Genomic DNA, 22,285 nt, shown 5'->3' on the forward strand with positions numbered 1-22,285 from the left:
AAGGTCAGTGAGAGTTACCCAATGAGCATAATTTTGTGCCCCCACTAGACCATGGGGCTCTCAATGTAACTGGGGAAACCCACCCTGGGCTTGGTAATGGATTAAGTTAACACTCTGACATCACTCCTCTCTTGTTCTCCATCTCTCTTGTATTCCAACGGATGCCTGACCGCCCATTTCCAGTCAATCTGCTGACTGTTTTAACTTAAGAGAATTTGCTCTTTTTCCATTCACCCTTTTACTGTTCCATCTTGCCTGCTCTATAATATCATGGGGTCAAATGTCTACACTGAAAACTGGCCTCATATTGCCTTTATCGTAGGGGAAATCAAGAAACTGAGCACATGGGGAAAAGTTCATTCATCAGGAGGATCTGAACAGAGATCCACGCAGAAGTGTAGACTAAAAGAATGGGAAAGGGTTTCCCCTGCTGGTGAGACCAAGAGTAGCAGATGCTTGGAGTTGGGAAGTAAACATCTTTAGCAGTCAGGAGCTGAACATGCCCAATTGGAATAGAACACACCCCTAAAGAGAAGACAAAGTGTCAGACAGGGACTAGCTTAATGAACAAGCAGCTAGGTGATTTCCATGTTGCAGGAATGTTAGTCCTTCCATATGCAGGATGCAATCAGAGAGAGTGGCTTTAGGCATGACCACCACTTAAGAAGACCTCACAACCATGGGAAAAGGAATAGCAGGAAGTTTATGCCAACACAGGGGATGGAAAGAAGGCTTTTTAAAGACCCAGATCAAAGACTTACTCTTTTCTTGGTGGTGGATAAAAAAACAAGACAAAATCAGTGATGACAGAAGCTGGGACTGGGGCACCTGGGGAGAGAATGGTGAGTGAGTGGGGTTTGGTCTGATTTTACGCACTGTGAGTTGAACGTGACACCCAGAATGGGGGGTGGCAATCTGTGCTGCATGTGGCACTAGGAAGATAAGGAAGCAGAAAACACCCAATCAGAACAGTGAAAAGAAAAAGGATTAAAAAATGAGGATAGTATAAGGAGTCCTTGGGACAACTTCAAGTGTACCAACATTCTCATCATGGAGGTCCTAGAAGGAGAAGAGAGAGAGCAAGAAATTTAAAAAATATGTGAAAAAAATAATGGTAGAAAACTTCCCTAACCTAGACATACAAGTCCAGGAAGCACAGAGTCCCACACAAAATGAACCCAAAGAGGCCCACACCAAGGCACATCATAATTAAAATGCCAAAAGTTAATGACAAAGAAAGAATCTTAAAAGCAGCAAAAGAAAAGCAGTTACTTACCTACAAAAGAGCTTCCATAGAACTGTCAGCTGATTTCTCAACAGCAACATTTCAGGCCAGGAGGAAGTGGCAAGATATACTCAAAGTGAGAAAAAGCAATGTCCTATAATCAAGATTACTCTACCCAGCAAGCTGTCATTTAGAAATGAAGATCAAATAAAGAGATTCCCAGACACAAAAGAGCTAAATGTCTTCATCACCACCAAACCAATATTACAAGAAATAGTAAAGGAACTTCTGTAAGAAGAGGAATAAAAAAAGATAAAAATATGAATAATAGGATGGCATAAATACATATCTGTCAACAATTACTTGCAAATGGATTAAATGCTCCAATTGAAAGACATATGGAGGCTGAATAGATAACAAAACAAGACCCTAACACATGCTGTCTATAAGAGGCCTACTTCAGATCAAAAGACACACAGACTGAAGGTATAGGGATAGAAAAAATATTTCATGAAAATTGGAAAAAAAAAAGAAACAAAAGCTAGGGTAGCAATACTTATACCAGACAAAATAGACTTTAAAAAAAGTCTATAACAAAAGACAAAGAACCCAGTAATTCCAATTCTGGATATTTATCCAAAAAAAAGCAACAACAACAAAAAAACACAACCAAGACATTAAATCAAAGATCATATACATCTATATGTTTATTGCAGCGTTATTTGCAATAGCCAAGATATGGAAGCTACCTAAGTGACAATCAATAGATGAGTTGATAAAGATGTGATCCATATATCCAGTGGAATATGACTCAGCCATAAAAAAAATAATGAAATCTTGTCATTGGTAACAACATGGATGGACCTAGATGGTATTGTGGTGAGCGAAATATCAGACAGAGGAAGACAAATGCCACTTAATTTCACTTATATGTGGAATTAAAAAAAATAAATCAGCATAACAGAAACAGATGCATAGATACAGATAACATTTTAAAGGTTGCCAATGGAAGCGGGTTTGGGAGATGGGTTAAAAAAAAAGGTGAAGGGATTAAGAAGTACAAATTGGAAGTTACAGAATAGGCATAGGTACAACAATAGTAAAGTACAACAATAGTCAATGATATTGTAATAACTATGTATGATGTCAGGTGGGTAATAGATGTATCGGGTGATCATTTCCTAAGTTATGTAAGTGTCTAATCACTATGTTGTACCCTGAAACTAAAATAATGCTATATGGCAACTGTAATTGAAAAATAAAGGAGAAATTTAGATGACTATGTTGAGAACCGTAACTCCAAACCAAATCTGTAATGACCTGTCTATGCTTATCAGAGAAAGTTGGTGGTCAGTGTAGTCTCCATTGATGTTGTTCTGTATCAGTCTCCTTGAAAGTCCCGAACTGCAATCCTCAAGTAGGACTTGGATGGGTGAAAAAGCAGAAGGGGAATGTGGTCAAGAACATTGTGATAAGTTTCACAGTGTCAGATGATTACTAGATCTAAGGGGGTGATCACATGGTGAAGTATAAAAATGTCAAATCACAGCCCTAGCCGGTTTGGCTCAGTGGATAGAGCGTTGGCCTGCGGACTGAAGGGTCCCGGGTTTGATTCCAGTCAAGGGCACAGGCACGTGCCCCGGTTGTGGGCTGGGTCCCCAGTAGGTAGCCAATTAATGATTCTCTTCTATCATTGATGTTTCTAGCTCTCTCTCCCTCTCCCTTCCTCTCTGAAATAAATTTAAAAAAATTAAAAAATGTCAAATCACGATATTGTATCTAAAACTAATATGGCCAAGATAATATTGCATGCCAAGTACATTTTGTTAAAGAAGAGCAAATGAAAATCTCGATTAGGGACGGAAAAAAAAGCAAAAAGCAAATTGCAACTGCAAATTCATTGTTCTCATTGCAGTCCCCTAAGAGGGGAGCAGTTTCCTAACCTGCGATGTACTACACGTTATTGGTAAACAGAGCCCAAGGCCCAAATAATGGACAACATAGACACCGGGTTATGTTCTCCCGGTAACCAATCTCTCAGAACTCCACCCTTGTTCTGGGCAAAGGGACCTCTTGGTCCTGGAAGTTGAATGAGGTTCCCAGTGCAGGAGAAGCTGTGCTCACAGGAAAGCATCACCATCTGGTAGGCACACACCGACACGGGGCAGCTGCTCTCAATATCCCCAAATGAGGAATTTTTCCATTTCTTCCTTTTTAATTTTGTTCAAATTATCACATAACTGCACACTGGTTTGGAGCAGCAAATTAATAATTTTTTCCTCTTCAGACTGTAATTGTAGATATGGAAACACCATATCAAAAGACAAATTAACACGCGTTCCTTACAACGTTTTCACTAATTATCTCAGAAACCAGAGCCTCCCCGAGGTTAGAAACTTCAGCCCAAATTCAGGTTTGGAGCATGGATTTCTTCCCGAGAAGCAGAAATATGTATCACGTTGAGAAAGTAGAGACAAGGGTGGGAGTGTCATGAATCAGCTGAAAACCCATCCTTGAAGCCCTCCTCCTCCATCCCACCCCTGTCCCAGCACCACAGAGAAGGCCAGGAGATGGATGGTGCTCGAGACAGAAAAAGATAAAGTCACACGCACATTTAACGTGACACCCAATAGACTTGAACAGAATGCATGCCAAACAGCCCCCTCCTTTTCACTTACAAAATCTCACAATTTTCAGGAAATGCTGCAGCCTCAACTTCAAAGGCATTACCAGATAGATGTAGCATGTAGGGAATTAGACAGAAAATGTCCTTTATTATTGGGAACAAAAGCTGCGGGTCTAATCTCCTGTGTGATACAGGCTTTAGCTGATCAGGGTTACACTAAGCCATTCTGATGTAGGGAACAGTGAAGACACCATCTTTTTATTTCTTCCCATCCCTCCTCCTCCTTCTCTCTGTTCGCATATGCAAATTCCACAGCGATGAGGGGAGCCCTGCTGTACCTCTGAGGGCAAAAGCATTTCCTTTGATCAGCCTCTTCCAGGCCTGGAGCCCCACAGCCTCCAGTTCTACCTGCCCCTCTGTGATAGTTGACGTATCAAATTATACTCCACCACGCTCAGAAGTAGAATACATTAAGAAATTCTGAAACCTATGAGGAAGCTACATCTTTAAAAAATAAATATTTCCTTCAGTTAGCCTTTTGCATGTTGATCTTTGTTGTTACATTATTACAGATTTATTCATAAAACAAGTTGTTTGCCCACAGAACCATTGCCGAGAAGAGCTGCTGTCGGAGGTTATGCACATCGCTAAAGCTAACATCTGATAAGCAGTAAGAGGCGGGGAGATCGGACAAAATACTGCTGGCTTCACCGAAAAACAAAGCCTTCTGTGCAGTGGGAAAGGCAGATGGCGGAAAGTGCTTACTTGCTAAAAACAAATGGAATTTCTAAAATGTACCCCAGCATCTTAGAGTACAGAATTTCGCTTTTGCAGTAATTCTTATATAGTAGTAACGTATTCTAGCTCAAAAAGAGCAAACCGAATTGTTCTTCAAGGCTTTAAGAAACATGTGGTCTCGTGAACTGGTCTGGGTTTCCTGGCATTTCTTTCTACTGAGCAAGGTCCTGGGACTGAGAGAGCCGGATGAAATGTCTCCAAATGAAACAAACTTAGAGGACGAAAGGGGAACAAAAGCAGTGAATTTTATCCCCAGGAATGGTAGGGTGAACCCATCCACACTCTCACACATATCCTGTGTTCATTGTGGGGGTTCTGCTAGCAAACCGTCCTCTCATCTCTGGATCCATCGCTGGCCTGCAGGAAAGAAAGACCCAGGCAGGTGGCAAAGTGTTTGTGGGGACTTCCGGCTGGCTGAAGAGAGCTTTTTCAGAGAAAATAGGATCAAAGACACAGACGCATTTATGTAATGAATGTTCAAAAGTGGCCACACTTACTGAATGCTGAGCCGGATCCAGGAAGCTGTGAGTTCCACTCGCATGAGGTCTTTGAGCAGTTTCCTAGGGAAGAAGAGAAGGAAGCCTTTAGAATCGGGAATGCATTCTTGAATTGTGTCTGCATTTTTTGTGTGATAGTAACTTCTTAAATATGTTCTTGACCATACAGTGAATTTAACAATGAGTGATGATGATGCTGGATGAAAATGATTAAGCTCAAATCTGTAAATAGATTTTCAGAAAATCCTTTTACACTCCTGTTAGAAAGATGTTACTGTTCTCCGTACTGCAGAAGAGGCAACCAAGGCTCAGATAGCTCAGGTAAATTGCCCAAAGTATGCACATAGTTGGTGGAGCCTGGATTTGAACTGGGGCAACTGGACACGGAGTTTAGAACCACTCGGCTAGACTCTTGTCTTACACAGTGAGGTCCTCCTCACAGGACGTGTTCCAGAAAGGCTGCAGGCCAATCTTTCAGAAATTTAACTGTGGATTTTCCTGCAAAGAGTCGGGTGGGAGGAAATCAACTCTAAATTTCCTTTAAACTCTGGAACTCCAAGATTCTGTAATGCTCAATCCCTGAGAGCTAATGTTCAAAGGGACTTCATTTACGATGAATAAAACTGCGATATGAGGTGCCCCATGGATAATAAAGTTCATGAACATGGCTATCCTCAGTCAATCAGAAGGAGTAAGATTAATTTTCATTAATATTTAAATAAACCAAATATTGCCTGAACTGCAAATGGCCATTATAATCGCATATACTTCAGTGAGTTGGGTAGAGGTCAGCTGCAACCTGACATCAACAACATCAGAAGGATAAGCACTATCCTCACTATCTTCACCACCTCAGTTTCTTCTTCTCCAGACCCAGGTCTCTCTAATATTTTAGAACTGTTTGATGTTCTCAAGTATTTTATTTATCAATACCGGTAAGCTCACCAAATGTGAAGAATGTTAAAAAAAAGGTCCACCATATTAAGAAAGGGGTTATGTTTCAATCAGACTCATCAATATTTACTAACAGACCTGAAAGATGCAGATGGCATCCCAGACCCAAGAGAGTTGACCCTGACCTGCTGCCCCGCTGGGGAAAGCTTAAGTAGAACAAATGGGTCTGGTTTGCAGCATTCTAGCATCCAGATCCAGTGTGCTTCCAAGGACTCCTATAAAGTAGTGATGCAACTCATGCCACAACTTAATGCAATTCAGAAGTTTCAGAGCTTAATTACTAACATTATTTGCAGACAACTGTTTAGAAAATATTGCCCATCCAGCGTGGCTCTGTGGTTGAGTGTCCACCTACGAACCAGGAGGTCATGGTTCAACTCCCGGTGAGGGCACATGCTCGAGTTGCAGGCTCCATCCCAGTGCGTGGCATGTAGGAGGCAACCAATCAATGATTCTCTCTCATTATTGACGTTTCTATCTCTCTCTCTCCCTCTCCCTTCCTCTATGAAATCAATAAAAATATATTTTTTTTAAAAATTAAAGAAAAAGAAAATATAACCCCTTTCTTAATATGATGGACCTTTTTTTTTAACATTCTTCACATTTGGTGAGCTTACTGGTGTTGATAAATAAAACACTTGAGAACATCAAACAGTTGGGTAGAGGTCAGCCTGCAACCTGACATCAACAACATCAGAAGGATAAGCACTATCCTCACTATCTTCACCATTAAATATTAGAGAGACCTGGGTCTGGAGAAGAAGAAACTGAGGTGGTGAAGATAGTGATGATAGTGCTTATCCTTCCTTCCTTCCTTCCCTCCTTCCTTCCTTCCATTCATCTATCCATCCCATTCACCCATGGCTCCACTACCTAATCGTTTTGTGACCATGGACAAGTCACTTAACCTTGCTTGTCTCAGCCTCAACCTCTGAAAATGAAAATAAACAGAATACCGACCTCCACAAATTTAATTGAGGTGAGTAATAAGAGTTCATACATGTAAAGTACTTAGCATTGTGCCTATTGCAAAGTCAATGCTGTTTAAAAGTTTATTATTTCTTAAGCAAGCCCTTTTTTATGCCAGGCACTGTCCTCTTGGTGTCCAGTGGGGAGGACAGAGCTTGGTCAGGGATGCTGGGGGAGGTTTTGCCGAGGAAAAGTCGATAGCGCTGAGATTGTCATGATGAGAAGAATGAATTGGGAGGACAGGATTTAGGGAGAAGAGTTAGGACATTTAGGAAGTGAATAGTCAAACTATATGTTTATCTTCTATAAATTCATAGTGTACCTCAGCTGAAGAATTATCTGTGGCATCATCCTCATCATCACCGAAATATAATAGTAGTAATTCTCCAGTACTTTTATAGTATATCTCAGTCTTCATATCAAAATCTACATGCAACCTCTCATTTAATAAAAATAATGACAGCTCCTATGGTCAGGTTCAATGTTCTTAACCCCTGCCCCTTCTCTTCCCCAGTTGCTTCCACCACTCACTAAATCCACCAGCTCACATACTCCAAGATCTGCCTAAATGGAACTACTTAAAAGACACAGGTGCTGTTACACCTCTTGCCTGTAGGCCACATTTTTCTTCCTGAAATGCCCTTCATTTGGGCCAATCTGAACTCATTCTTCAAGATCCGCCAAGTGTGAACTTCTCTCTGCAGCTTTCACTGACTCTTTTATTCCTGCTGGCCTTTCACATGTCCTAACAAGAACCATATGCTCTCCCTCACCCTCTGTAGACTGGCCCTGCCCAGGCTATGAAGTCCTAGTGGGCAAGGACTATGTTCTCTTCAACTCGGTAGCCTTATCCTCTGGCACAGTGGCCAGCCACTTAGCTGCTCCTCACTGCACTGGGGAGTATAAGAAGCTTTCCTCATCGGCCACAGCGTCACATCACCAAGAAAGAGCCTGGGCCTCAAGAAGAAGCTTTCTCTGAGCACCATGGCTTCTCTGGCCTCTCAGACTTCCTGTCCAGATAATAACGTTAATTTCATGTCCATGCCAGCTTGATGTCCACACTTTTATGCCTATTTGTAATTAAACCTGCAGTTTCACTGCATTGTATAGCCCCCTCTTTACACTAATAAGAACTTGTCAAATCCTCCAGGTGGATTGTTTCATAAACACAAAGGCTGAGGACCATTGTTACAAGGTGAGAAGAGAAACAGTCATTAGCAATGGCACCAGACAGCAAGAAAAATCGAAGATGCTCTCCAGAGTTCCAGAGGAGTGAATAGTTAAGCAAAAATACCAAGATTGTCTGGAGTTTGCAATTACTCCTGCAAACTACCTGCAGAGCGGTTTGCACCAGGGAGAATCCTGGGCCCCGGTGGGATTGGATGGAGTGCGCACCGTGCTGAGACCTTGCTGGGGCTACTGAGCTGCAAGCGGAGAAGTGGAAGGAGAAGTGCCGAGGGGAGCGCTCCGCCCTGCACTCATGCACTCAGTCCAAATGGATGCACAAAATAGCCAAGCAATTTTGACCCTGTAGGGGGTATGTTGTTTAAGTTTGTAACTCAGACTATAAACAGGGCTGGCTACTGCAACCTTTCTACTTCTGTGGTCTCTGCCATCAATGGCTTGGTGGATTTCCCCAGGCAGAACACCCCTCAATAGGCTGCTAAGCTCTCTTCCGGCCTGCAGGCTGCACCTCTCATCCCACCACGGATCAGGTAGAACAGTCCTTACATAATGGGATGCACCATGGATGGCTTCCCACTCTGTGCAGGAGGGACCCATGTCCCTGTGACAGCCTGACACCCTGCATGGTGCGCTCCTGGTCACAGCTTTGGCTTTATTTATTTACTAGAGGCCCAGTGCACAAAATTCGTGCATGGGGGGTTTCCCCTCAGCCCAGCCTGCACCCTCTCCAATCCGGGACCCCTTAGGGGATGTCTGACTGTTGGTTTAGGCCCAATCCCAAAACCGGCAGTCGGACATCCCTCTTGCAATTCCGGACCGCTGGCTCCTAACCGCTCACGTTCCTGCCTGCCTGGTTACCCCTAACTGCCCCCCCCTGCTGGCTTGGTCACTCCCAACTGCTCCCCCTGACAGCCTGGTTGCCCCCAACTGCCACCGCCCTGCTGACCTTGTTACCTCCAACTGCTCCCCCTGCCGTCCTGGTCACCCCACGCAGCCTGCTTGTTCAGTTGTTTGGTGATCCCTCACTAACCCCCCTGCCAGCTTGGTCGCCCCATGCAGCTTGCTTATTCAGTCGTTTGGTTGTCCCTCACTAACCACCCTGCCAGCCTGGTTGTAGGCAGCCATCTTGTGAGGATGTGAGTGTTAATTTGCATATTACCAATTTATTATATAGGACTAGTGAGCAGGCACCCCCACTCTCCAGACCCCTTGTGTACCAGCCCCAGGGACCTTGCAGTTCTGGGTCACTCTATGCTCCCCACCTGCCACAGGGAGTTGCACAGGCTGTATCTCTGACCTGGATGGTCTTACCCGCAGTTAACTCACATCCATCCTTAATTCGGGATGAAAACCCTACTCCTGGTCTCAAGTGCCCATTATCCTTCCTGCTGAGTGCATCTCACAGCTATCATTTACTAGTCAATTAAATGATTTTGTTAAAGTCTGCCTGTTTCACCAGTGTGTTAGCTCTGGGGACAGGGGTTAACTCTAGCTCTGACCACATTGCTGTGGACATGGGCGGCATTCGATAAATATTTGCCAAAGGAAGGAAAGATGGAAGGGAGGAAAGAGAGGGGAGAGGAGAGAGAAAGGAAGGGAGGAGGGAAGGGAGGCTTACTGGCCTCGTTGCTAACTTTAGGCACTCTGGGGTGACTATGAGGCCCCTCTGAGAGCTGTCCCTCCCTAGTCCCTCTCCCTCATCCTCCCAGAGACCATGTTTGAGGTACTCAATCCTGGCTCCGTTAGGGCAGAGTGGAGCAGGGATGGAACCCTCTCTGATCTAAGTTCCATTTCTCCCAGGAACTTGGAGGGCACTAAGTTCCTAGAACTGAGGACTCAGTGATTGTGGGGTCCCCATTCTCTGCCATATGTTCATGGAGAGAAACAGAAGGCAGGCTTTGGATCAAGAAGAACGGTGTAGAGAGCAGAGGCAACAGTGGAGGGGCCATGGGGAAGGGAGGTTTCCCAGAGGGTTGGGGACCACATTGTTCCCTGATAGCTTGTTGGCTAAAGATGCCAGTCCCTCATGGGACTCAGTGCACCTCCTGCCTCTCACTCTCAGTGCTGAGACTCACCCCTGTGCCAGGTGATAAATATCCCCACTATTTGAGCTGATTTGAGTGGGCTTCTGCTTATTGTCAAAAAAAAGGCTGCAAGTATGACCCTGGTCTCAAAGGTGGTGTCTCACCCATTTGGGGTGGGGGTGGGAGGAGGTTTCTCTACCCACCGTGCATCCAGAAAAGCCACCTATGTCTTGACCCCATCGATGACTGTGATGGGACAGACTCTCTCCAAGCTGCCCAGAAGCCCCTGGCCTTATCCTGGGGTCTGGAGTCTAACTGTCCTTGAAAGGGGTCTGAGGCCGCATCAGCACAGGGTGATGCAGCCATTAAATGTGGGCGTGTTCCATGCCATGTGGCATGGTGAGTGTGCATAGGCTGGTGCGATCACCTGGGGTGGGAGAGAGCCAGGGTGGGAAGGGCATGCAGCCCCCTTAGTTTGAAGATAGAGACCCTCCCCAAGGGAATCCAAGGACTCTCAGCACAGAACATGGGGCCACTGCCCAGCGGCCACCACTGCAGCTGGATAATCAGATCAGCGGCACCTGCCCATGCAAGTGTCCCTGGATTTGCTGCGGGCACCGTCCCCCAAGGGAGGCCTGGGAGACTCTGAGTCCAGTCTCCCACATCATTTCTTAGCATCCCACCCAATCCCACATCAGATGCCTGGTCTCTGGCTTCAGTATTCCTAAAATATTTTCTCTGTTCCTCCCTTCCCCCATATTGGTTGAAGGTAAGTGATGGAGCTGAGCAAGCACCAAAACTATGCGCCAAGAGTTCTAAACTCACACTGAGTGCCCCAGGCTCTCTGATAGCAGCACATGATTGGACCAGCTGGTACCCATTTCTGGGACTCTGTCCCTTCTTTGTCTGTCTGGCAAACATGTACCTACTCTTAGCGTCATTGGGAAGCCCTCATTGATCCCTTGCTAAGCCCCACAAGCACAGCGAAGAGCCCCCACTTCCCCAAGCTCAGCAATGCATTAGTGTGTCTGAGTGTCCCCCTCTCACAGACCTCTGTCTCTATGTCCATCCTCTCCATTGGACGGGCAGCACCCTAGAGCCCAGGCTATGCTTCATCTTATTCATGAGTGACGCATGCATTTGCACACCGTCTTGGGTTCAAACCCAGCGCTCCCATTCATTTAGCTGTGTGACTTCGGGCAAACTGCTGGGCCTCTGTTTCCTTGGCGATGGAGTGTGACCTTCTCAGGAGTGAGGTGTGGAGATTTCACAGCATAACCACCCGGCATTTTCCCTCAATACATGTTTACCATGCCCCATGCCCAACAACAGTGCCTACTTGGTCAACAACAGTCCTTCTAATAAAGCCCCAGAGTGCTTTGCAAAATTTTGTCAAATAAAATTATCCAGATAACTGAGACAGCAGAGCCCAGGCATACCAACAGCCAACACAACCCCTGGCACATAGTAGGTATATGATTTTTCAGAAATCATTTAAGATTTCTGTAATAAAGACTCTTACTGGTGAAATACAGTTGCAGCCCCTACTCCAAAGCTTCTCTTTGACCTGTCGGCTGTTTCATTGCAATAAGCATCCATTAGCCTGCCTGCTGCATTTCTCTGGCTCTACTCAGCTCTCCAGCAAGGTACAGTATCTGTGCCTTTTCCATGGAAAGATCCTCCCCAGGCTCCCTCCCTCAGGAAGCAAAACTCTCCTCAAAGCTCCAGGGACCTTGGAGAGACTAATGATATTACACTCCATACGCCACCACCCCCCTCTGAGGTTTATTGTTGGTGTGTTTAATTTCCTGTCTTGGCCTTATAGGAGATTTCTAATGTTTGGGCTGTAGGGTATGTTCTGATTAAAAATAATCCTCCCAATTACGGGTTGGCATGAGCCTCCTGTCACTGCACTCTGCCACCAGCCTCTGCGCCCCTGTCAGCAGTAATTGTGTCTGCAGTGCCTAACCATAAATGAAAACCCAAGGGCCAAGTTTGGGTCCCCAGTTCCTGGGCCGTACCGGATCTTTTAATTCGCACTGTCTGTCAAAAGGAGGTGGCTGTGTGTACTCCAAAGAAATCCTGAGCCTCTCAGATTCAAGGCCAGAAGGAGCAAAGGCACCAGGGCCTTCTCGGAGAAATTGCATTTGAACCCACCAGAGATAACAGGGTGTGTGGAAGGCAACGAGGCTCTTTTTATTCTGCTCCAAACTTTAGCTTGACTCGGTCTGAACAGGGAAGCTGAACTCTAGGGAAATTTCAAGGTGTATTTATATTATTTTTTTTCCACCAAGTACATAAGACAGGACATGGAATTCAAAGCATGTGATAGTAGCTCTGTGAAGGGAAATATACACACGAGACCTGATTATTTCCATCTCTATGAATGTAAAACTCTCTGGGTGTAGAGTGAGGGAAGGAGGTATGTGTTCACAGCTGGCAAATACCATCAAGTTCCTCTCATATAACCAGACAGGAGATGTCCCTGTGGCTGGGCCCAGTTTAGGTACTTGAAATATGCTGCAGAGTAAAAAAAAAACTGTCTCTCAGGAACCCACACAGTGAAGGGCAGAGAGCATGCCCAACTTGACCCCTGGGTTCCAGACAGCATTCCTGTCTGTTATCCACACCTCCCAATGCCCTGCTGAACGTCAGACACAGAGGATGGGCACAAGAAACTGGTGTGTCTTCCCAAGACAGTGCCCTATTGGCTGATCCTAGCTCTGGTTGGGTTTGTTCATTGTGGCATATGTTTTGGTGACTTACCCATGACCACACGAGCAGGTTGCTCAAGCCCAGGCAACTGTGCCAAAGAAGATCGCCATGTGGACCAGGAGCAAACTCTGAGCCATGGGCCAAATCCAACCCATAGCCTGGTTTTGCGAATAAAGTTTTATTGAGACACGGCCATGCTCATTCACCTGTGTATCATCCATGCTACAATACAGATGAGCAGTTGTGACATTCCATGGCTCACAAACCCAAAAATATTTACTGCTTGGCCCTTGATAGAAAGAGTTAGCTGCCTGCCCCCTGATATAAAGGCTGGCACACAAGTTCACAGAGATCTAAATAAATAAATAATAACAATTGTGATCATTATCCAACACTAAGCATTTGTCATGTACCAGGCATTTTATTTACAAAACTAGAGGCTCGGTGCACAAAATTCATGCACTTGCAGGCCATGAGCCTGGCTCAGGGCTCTGGCTGAGCGGTGCTCCCTGGGTGGGAGTTCAGTGACCACCAGGGGCAGCTCCTGCACTGAGCCTCTGCCCCCTGGTGGTCAGTGTGTGTGTCATAGCAACCGGTCATTCTGTTGTTCGGTCAATTTGCATAATAGCCTTTTATTATATAGGATTCCCTCCAGGCACAACATCCATCCTTCCCCTTTTGATGATGATGAACTAGGTATTTAAGAGTCTAAAGAACCTGCCCCAGGTCTTAGCACTAGTAATCAGCAAAGCCAGGATCCAAATCTAGTCCCCTGTGGCCCTAGATGTCCCATTTCACCCAGTGTCTGGTGTACCCATTTTTAAAAGAGAGGTGTTGTCTAGTTTGGCTTCTTTGGTGGGGCCCTGAGGCTCATTTCTAGCAGGAAAAGAAAGGTTGAGCACCACCTTCACATAACGGCTCCCCTGAAATAGTTTCCTTGATGAATCCCACCAGGAACCTAAAGAATCCCCCCTTTCCACTGATGAAAGAGGGGGATTTCCTGTGGTCCGTGACGTTTCCTTAGAGGTACCATGGATCAGGGAGAAGTAAATCAGAGCAGGAGAAGATATTTAGTTCCTACAGACAGATTCTTAGGCTGAACAATAAAACACTGGCAGAAATGGAGAGGAACTCCTGACTGATCATTGGCATTGCACAAAATTGCTTCAAAGGCGAAAATGCTTCTTCTTGTCATAGAAATGGCCAGTGAGTTCTTTCCAACAAGACGAATGAGGCTTCTCAGCAACTGTTCCTGTGGTCACATGAACTGAGTTTACCTAAACCCATCCGTGCCTGCAGCTGGCCTGGCCCACTCTTGGCATTAAGGAGACCAAAGGATCTCAGCCATCTTGAAACCACACAACTTCCCACATAAAAAACCTGGTGTGGAAAGAGAGAACCAACTCTGCAGAAATCTGACACGGGGAGCTCTGCTCCTTCAGATGCACGAAAGGTGATAAAGGGGAGGCTCAGTGTCACCTGTGATTGGACTTGCCAGGAGCAGAGCCTGAAGAGAAGATAGACCCCTATGGTTTCCACCCCATGTGGTTTCAACTCTCAGCTCAAATGTCCCTTCCTTAGCAAAGCCTCCAGAGTCCTGCTCTGAGCAAATCTAGGACCGGCCCTGATCTCATTGCATTTATCTTAGTTCCAAGTGCACAGCAGAACACAGCCACCTGACCAGTGATGGCGAACCTATGACAGGCGTGTCAGAGGTGACACGAGAACTCATTTTTTTGCTTGATTTTTTTTTGTTAAATGGCATTTAAATATATAAAATAAATATCAAAAATATGTCTTTGTTTTACTATGGTTACAAATATCAAAAAATTTCTATATGTGACACGGCACCAGAGTTAAGTTAGGGTTTTTCAAAATGCTGACACGCCGAGCTCAAAAGGTTCGCCATCACTGTGCTAGGCTCTGCCTCTCTGGCTGGACAGGACAGTCCATGAGGACTCAAGCAGTGAGAGTTTTGTTCTCCACTGAATGCTTTCCACCTAACATGGTATCAGGCACAACAACGGTGCTCATTAAATATTTGCTGAATGAATACATGAATGAGTGAATAATTCTGGAGTGACACCACATTTTCTTCTGGCATCCCAAGGGTCTCCACCTGTGACGCAGGTATTCATCACTAAAATCCTGCTCTGAACACTCTTTCTTTAAGCACAACTTCCACTCCCCATCCAGCTTCTCACAGGTCTGTGAGAGGAACGATGACAGTATTTGAAGAGCCGGGTTTATGTGTGAAGGAAGAGCTTTGACCTTGGGGGTTGTACCCACCTGGGTACAAATCCTGGCTTCAGCACTTCCTAGCTGTGTGACCTTGAGTCAGTTATTTTATATCTCTGGGCCTCAGTTGTTGCATGTATTAGGTGGAAATAAAAATTACTCTTAGCAGATTCTGACAATGACTAAATGAGTTAACACAGGAAACAGGTTTAGGGTACATCTACAGTGGGTGTTCAGTTGCACCCAATTTAATCATATCCGAGTCCTCCTAAGTTAAAGATGATCTTAAAAATAACAAAGTAATGGACATAGTGACTTAAAGGAACTCAGTATCTATTTGGGGCATATAGGGACATATATATGTGAGTGTACATAAGACAGCAAAATAACAGACACATAATAATAACATAATAAAATAATAATAAGCATCCAATGCTTACTCTGTGACAACACCATGATAAACAATTTGCACGCAGCATTCCCACTGAATTCTCACTGAGCCCCTATGCTGTGGGTATCATTATCGAACGTTCAGGTAAAGCATGATACTCAGAATGGTTAAGTATTTGTGCGAGTTCCCACAGAGAAACTCAAACTTGAACCCTGATCTGACTGGTGAGTAGGTGACACTATGTTGACTCTCAAAGAGGATGTTCCCATTGCAGGTGGACATCACTTGCTTGTGACATCCTGGAGAAGGGCGTCAGGTGACCTAGCAGAGGCAACAATGTGCTTTCACATACGAGAAGTTTAGATGTAGCATAACGCCATGATCTGTTCTCACACATAGGGAAAGTGTCTACATAATGGATCATCCCGACCCAAGCAATTCACATGGCAGGTATCCATCATCTCACTGGGTCTGTTGATCTTTGTCATTGGAGAGAAAAATAGTGCAGGGACGGGCAACAGGCTCACAAAAGGAGATCTCTCAGAAACAGTGGTTCTAAGTCACAATCTGCTCCCCTGAACAGCAAGCACTGCTACAAGCTCTTGGGCTCTGCTTATCGGGTACAAGGTGCAGAGGGTGGATCTTCCCCACGATTCTAGCTGTCCTCCTGCCATGACCCCTAGTCAGCTGGAGGCTAAACCAACCAGTTCCATCAAAGTGAAACGGAGAATGGATACACCAGCGGTTGAGAGACAGACAGATTTATAGACCCGGGAGGCAAAGCACGTCACTGGGAACGCATGAAGCTCTCATTCATTAGTCATCTTTTGCTTTGAATCTATTTCTCAATGAAAAGTAGCTTTCCATTTCTATTACCAAGATGAATGTGTCAACAATACACACCAGCATAAGCCAGACTATAGTGGAGAAGGGAAGAAAACAGACAAAAAACAAAAACAAAAACAAAAGGAAAGGAAAGAAAAAAAATCAAAACCCTCAGTACATAGTGTGATGTATTTGCTCAGGTTGCTGCTTTATGTACACCGTGGAGAACACTTTGTATTTTAGCTTCATAACTCATTGCTCTATAAAGCAAAGGAAACTAGCTAGCAGCGTCTAGTTCAACACGGAGAATGAAAATGTACCATAAAAAAACCCATCCTCTACCCTGTAGCTCTCAATTCTTAAAAAAAAAAAAATCTATTTAATATGTCTTGGACTCCAGAGCTCCTTATTACCTTATTTAATTCAGACCAGGGAAGATGTAGCAGAATAAAAATGACACTAAAATGATAGGAACTAAGCTATGAAATGTGGACATCATATTTTCTTCAGAGAGATAATCAGCTTATCAGAATTCATTTCAACCTAAGAAAGGTCTCATGACTACACTGAAAATTCAAGTTGGTCTCATCATCTCAAGAATGTAATCTCAAGGAAATGGTAAAACTATCAAGGCAAGCTCGGTGCAGTTATCTTTATGTATAAAAACCATAAGCATCAGATGCCAACAGAATCATAGGGGCTGGGTCGCCCCCCAAGTATGGGAGAGAGACCTCTATATGAAACAAATGACATGCCTCTGCTGATAATACCATTTTATTTTCCTAGTTGCCAAGGGTACTTTTCAAAGATGCATTGCTACATTCTTTGCATATAAAAATTCAGTATTCTGAAAAATATAAGACTTGAAAAATAGTTTCCTAAATAGTCACTAATGGGGGTATGGATTTTAACCCCATTCTCGCTATTAACTGTTTGGCCTCAATTAGGTTACTCAACTCTCTCTGTTATTCAGTTTCCTCAGTTGTACAAGGAAGGAACTGGAACTTCTTGTTTTGAACTGACCTTTTAATTTCTCTAGATGATCTGCGTTGTATGCATTCTCATAAGGAGGAAAATCAATGACAGCAATAGCCAAAGACACCCCCAAAGTGTGTGTACAAGTCTCAACAGGGGCCAAGGCCGAGACAGAATATATTGTGTGCCTCTTGGTATGAAACTTCCACTAAACAATGCCTCCTTAAAAATTAAGCAAAAATAGATATAATCCATCCAGTCACAAGCAAATGTCTAATTTCAAAAGAAATGCAATATATTTCAGGAGGCAAAAGAAACTTCCTCATAGTGAGTCCTTCACGTTCAGCAAAGACCCACCAAGCCATTTGGTACAATTTTCCAGAAAAACAAAGACAATAAAAGGAAGGAAAGATAGCTCGGCAGAAAGGTGGATCAATACAGCACTCAGCATCTCCATGTGGGAGAAACAAAATTCATAAAACTAGACCCAAGTTATGAAAACTGTGCTAAATGTTCCAAGGGCCACATCAGGTAACCATCAAAAGTTATGTGTTCAGTGTGGGACCTCATCCAAACCTGCTTTGGTTGGTATTTTCTTTAAACATGATTTCAAGTAAGTACTTACTGTTATAAACGTAGCCACAAGAAATAAGGAAGTTTTGAGACAAAAATCATTGCTACTCTGGTGTTGTCATGAGAGACAAAGCATACAATGGTAAGAACTCAAGACCTACAGTAAGTAAAACTTGGGCTCAGTTTTCTCTATGTTTGACTTAGACATGTGTGGGCCTCTCTGAACTTCAGAATCTTCCTCTGGCAAGGGGTTAGCAGTACCTGCATCACAGAACCGCTCTGAGGGCTAAATGAAATAATGCATGTAAAATGCTTAACAAAATGCTTGCATATAACTCTTTAATAAGTGTTAGCAACTTCTAGTATTCAAAGCTTTATTTTTGTTTCCCAGATGGAGTAGACACTGGAATTTACTGAGTATTTACTAAGTTCCAGGCATTCTCCTAAACGTTCTCTGTAATATTTTTTCATTGAAAAATACTTATCAGTTACATTTACTCACTTCTCAGGAAACTAAATCTCATAATGCTCCCCTTACCCAAAAATGCTTCAACCCTTTACAAAGATTATAAAAGTATCATGTTAATAAAGGTACTTACTTTAATAGGACCACATCACTTAATAAGAAAATAGTCCTTAATCCTAAAGCAAACCCCTACCCAGGCAATTGAAAAAACAAAAACAAAACAAAAGGAAACAAAAAAAACTCAATTTCCACCCATGGTCTACAACCTTTGATAACATGTGATACCCATCAAAAATACAGAACTCATGAATATGAAACTCTGAGCTCTTTGACATGTGTTTAGAGTCTGGATGTGCATAATTTCTTACAGATTTGAAATATGCAGACATCTTTATAAGTCTACAACTTAATTTAAAGAAGCAAAAGAAAAAAAAGTCTACGTTCCATAGTCCCAGGTTCTGTTTTCAATCCTCAAGGATTTTTTTCAGTAACAATTTAGAGAAAGTAAATGTTTTTTAAAAGGAACATAATGCAAGTGACTTTGGCTCATTTTAATGTGTGCATCCACTCATTAATCCATGTGATGTTTTTTGAGCTCCCAGTTTGTGAAAACCATCAAAGCATGGTGCCAGGTAGTTTGGGATTCAGAGATGAATGCAACACTCCAATTTCTTAATGAGCTCACATTAATAAGAGCTGATCGGAAGCAACCATAAAACCAGGTTCCAAGCAGTAAACCTGAGTGGGCACAGTCTGCCTTGGGGGAAGGGTGGGGGTGGAATAAAGCGACAACTGAGATGACTCCTGGAGAATAATTAGATTTTGTTTGTTCAACAATCAGAAAAGGGGACATGAAGAATTAGATGAATTGATGCTTAAAGAAAAAATGTGGCTAAGCAGGAGGAATGCCAGGTCACCCATAAACCCAATGCCAGGTCACCGGAAAACTCCATGGCCTATCCGGGAACCCTGAGCGATCTTTGGGAAGCAGAATGTAGGGAGTTTATTGAGGGGAATGATCAGGAAAAGATTACACCAGACGGAGGAGCTTCATGGGCCATTCGCAATGACAGCACCGATGTAAGGAATACATTGTGCTTAGTGCTTTACATAGACTAACCAAGAGCTGAGCCTCCCCAATAGTTCTGTGAAGTAGGTGTTGTTAATCCAGCTTTATATAGCTGAGGGAACAGAGCTCAGAGAGGCGGCTGGCCGAAAGACACCTGAATGAGACCCATCAGACTCCAAAGGCCATGCTCTGAGCCACTGGAAATAACTGAGTTCAGGTTCTGGCAAGTAGTCATTAAGCATCCGTGAAGGATGTCTGAGAAAAGAAATGACATGTTCTGACCTGTATTTTAGGAGAATAATTGGCCACAGGAAAGAAAATGGACTGAAGGTGAGAGATGGACATAGAGGCTTGGGAAACCATTGTAAAATGCAGTCTCTGAAGGCTCAGTATCTGGTTGCTTATTTGCTCTTTCCCATTTGTACTGGCTTTGTGACTCTGAGCCTCAATTTCTACATCTGACCAATGGTATCATAGTCATACCACTCATCTCAAGAGGGTTGTTTTGAGGAATAAATTAATGTATTTAGAGTCTCTAGTCTTCCTGGGTAATTGTAGCCACTTAATGTTAGTTTATCATCTCCAAAGGAAGATACCTTGAAGAGAAAAGAGGAAATGGGCCAGCCCATTCAGACACGTCCTTGTCCCTGGGGATATCAAACGCATCAGGCTCTTGCACATCTTCTTCCTGTTTTTATCTCTCAACCTGCCCCTCCCATTTGAAGCTACTACCATCTACACCAGTGCCTAGGCTGATTTTGTTCCAAATCTCCTTACCCGGGCACAAAGACAGGTGTGCCAGAGATTAGGGCCAAGACAACACAGGGAACTGGGTCAAACTCCCCATATTCTCCTCCATCCATTACTGCCAGTGCTATATTGTGTCTTGCCAGCACAATCCCTTTGGGCTCTTAAGCTCCAACTTACTGTGTGGGGAATGCCAGGTCACCCATAAACCCAAACAGATTGTAATCCCAATTTTTCCAGTAACACCCAAAGGTCAAGGTGATCCACTTAAATATCGGACTGCATTTGCACCCAATGACTATGTGAGTGCTCCATGACGTGTTTCATTAAAATAGTTCAGCTTCGGGAAATCTCTAGAGACGGCTTGCTGTTCTTGAACCGTGCTTGGTCTATGAACACTCAGGGTATTTTTACTTTTAATAAGCACCGTTGCCAAGCCAGAAGGAAGGTCTCGGTGAGCCACATGTATGCACAACGTCATCTGAACCAATTAGGATCTGCTTAGCGAGGGGCCAAGTTCAGACACTTTGCAGCTGCATTCAACGCGATTTGAAAAGAAATCATCAAGCCTCACCAGCTGTTACACTCTGATTATTCTGAAAAACCTGAAAAACAAAAATTTGTCAAATAAATTGACAATTGTTTTCTACATCTTAGGGATGTGCTGTTTACCTGGGGTGCAGCGTAATGGGAGGCACCTGGGGAGCTTGGGGTGCTTCCTCAGGGCATGAGCAGCATCAGTGCCATCAACGTGATGGAAAATAACAGGCCATGGCACATACTGCGCATGCCGAGCAGCTGAACTGGGCTAATAAACACTAATTTAATCATTCTCGTGTTTACAGATGAAGAAACCAAGGTTCCGAGTTTTGTAATATGCCCAAGGTCACCGTCGTGGCAAGGTCAGCAGTCAGTGGTGATGCAGCAGCAAAGTTAGAACAGGGAACGAAGGCCTCAAGCTCTACCCCTCCCCTTCAATAAAAACCTTCCACCCAGACCCCATCCGGGCATCTCATTCTCTGAGGTTACCCACTCTCACTTCTTGAGTGAATACTTTAGCTTTATTCAATTTACTGTGCTTTGTTAAATATTTATATATCCGCTCTTGAATCCTTTCTTGTGGACCCCACTATGGGGTTGAGGCCTCCTAGGCCTCCTTGGCCTCCCCAGGTGCCGCCCAGCCTCAGTGAGGGTGGAACTAAGCCAGCATCCGACAGTGGGGCGGTGGGTGATCCCTCTCTGCTCTCATGGAGCCTCCCCCCCCCCCATTCATGGCCTCCCTCTGGACACTAAGCTTATGGCAATCTAGTCACTAGCATTTAGAGCTATGCAATGTGCTAAGTGTTCTTTAAATATCACCCCACCCCTAATGCAATCATCACTGTGGTCTAGGAGGAAGGAACTGCTTTAATACCCATTTTCCAGATAAGCAAAGTGAGGCATTGAAGAAAATGTTACCCGGGTTTTAGTAATAAGCCAGGATTCTGTTTCCAGAGCCAAAAACTTTGACCCTCTTTCTTGAATGCCCAGCACTGAACTTGGCACCAGGTAACAACCGGTGTTTGTTGAATGAATGAGTTCATGGATGACGAGGCCCATAGATGGGATCTCTGCGGAGCCAGGTACCTCCACAGCCATGCCCATGGCATCCAGAAAGGAGCCTCGCACACAGAAAGTGCTCAATAAGTGTTTGTTGTAAAGAATGCCTGCTGCTATGGCTGAGCGTGTGCAGAGCTAGGGCTCTGACTGCTTTGTGAAAGGGATGATGCTGCCTGATGATTATCGCTTGAGCCATTCCAACCCGTCCCTGCCCTCCATGATAACCATACAGAAATGTGAGAATAAAATGACCATGTTACATCTGGTGTCCTGCTGGATTAGCTTGGGCCCAGGGGACATTATCGGCGCCAAGAATCGTAATCCTTCACTCCCTATCTCTTTGCAAACAAAACTGACAAAACACTCCCAGGGCTCTCTGAAGTAACCTTCACATTGGTGAACAGCCTGC

At 44.1% G+C, this 22,285-nt stretch overlaps 1 protein-coding gene across 14 annotated transcripts in view; it reads right to left on the reverse strand.

The window, feature by feature from the left end:
- RBFOX1 (RNA binding fox-1 homolog 1) overlaps positions 1 to 22,285 on the reverse strand; it is a 2,061,082-nt gene that overhangs the window by 1,191,101 nt on the left and 847,696 nt on the right. For all 14 annotated transcript variants that reach the window (XM_070413026.1, XM_070413017.1, XM_070413018.1 and 11 more), the window contains exon 4: positions 5,147 to 5,209. In XM_070413026.1, coding sequence (XP_070269127.1) covers positions 5,147 to 5,209 — 63 coding nt within the window. The remainder of the gene's footprint in view (positions 1 to 5,146; positions 5,210 to 22,285) is intronic.

Source organism: Myotis yumanensis, unplaced genomic scaffold (genome assembly GCF_028538775.1).
Source record: "Myotis yumanensis isolate MYYU_CA2020_CCGP unplaced genomic scaffold, mMyoYum1.0.hap1 SCAF_4, whole genome shotgun sequence".
NCBI classification, from domain to species: Eukaryota; Metazoa; Chordata; class Mammalia; order Chiroptera; family Vespertilionidae; genus Myotis; species Myotis yumanensis.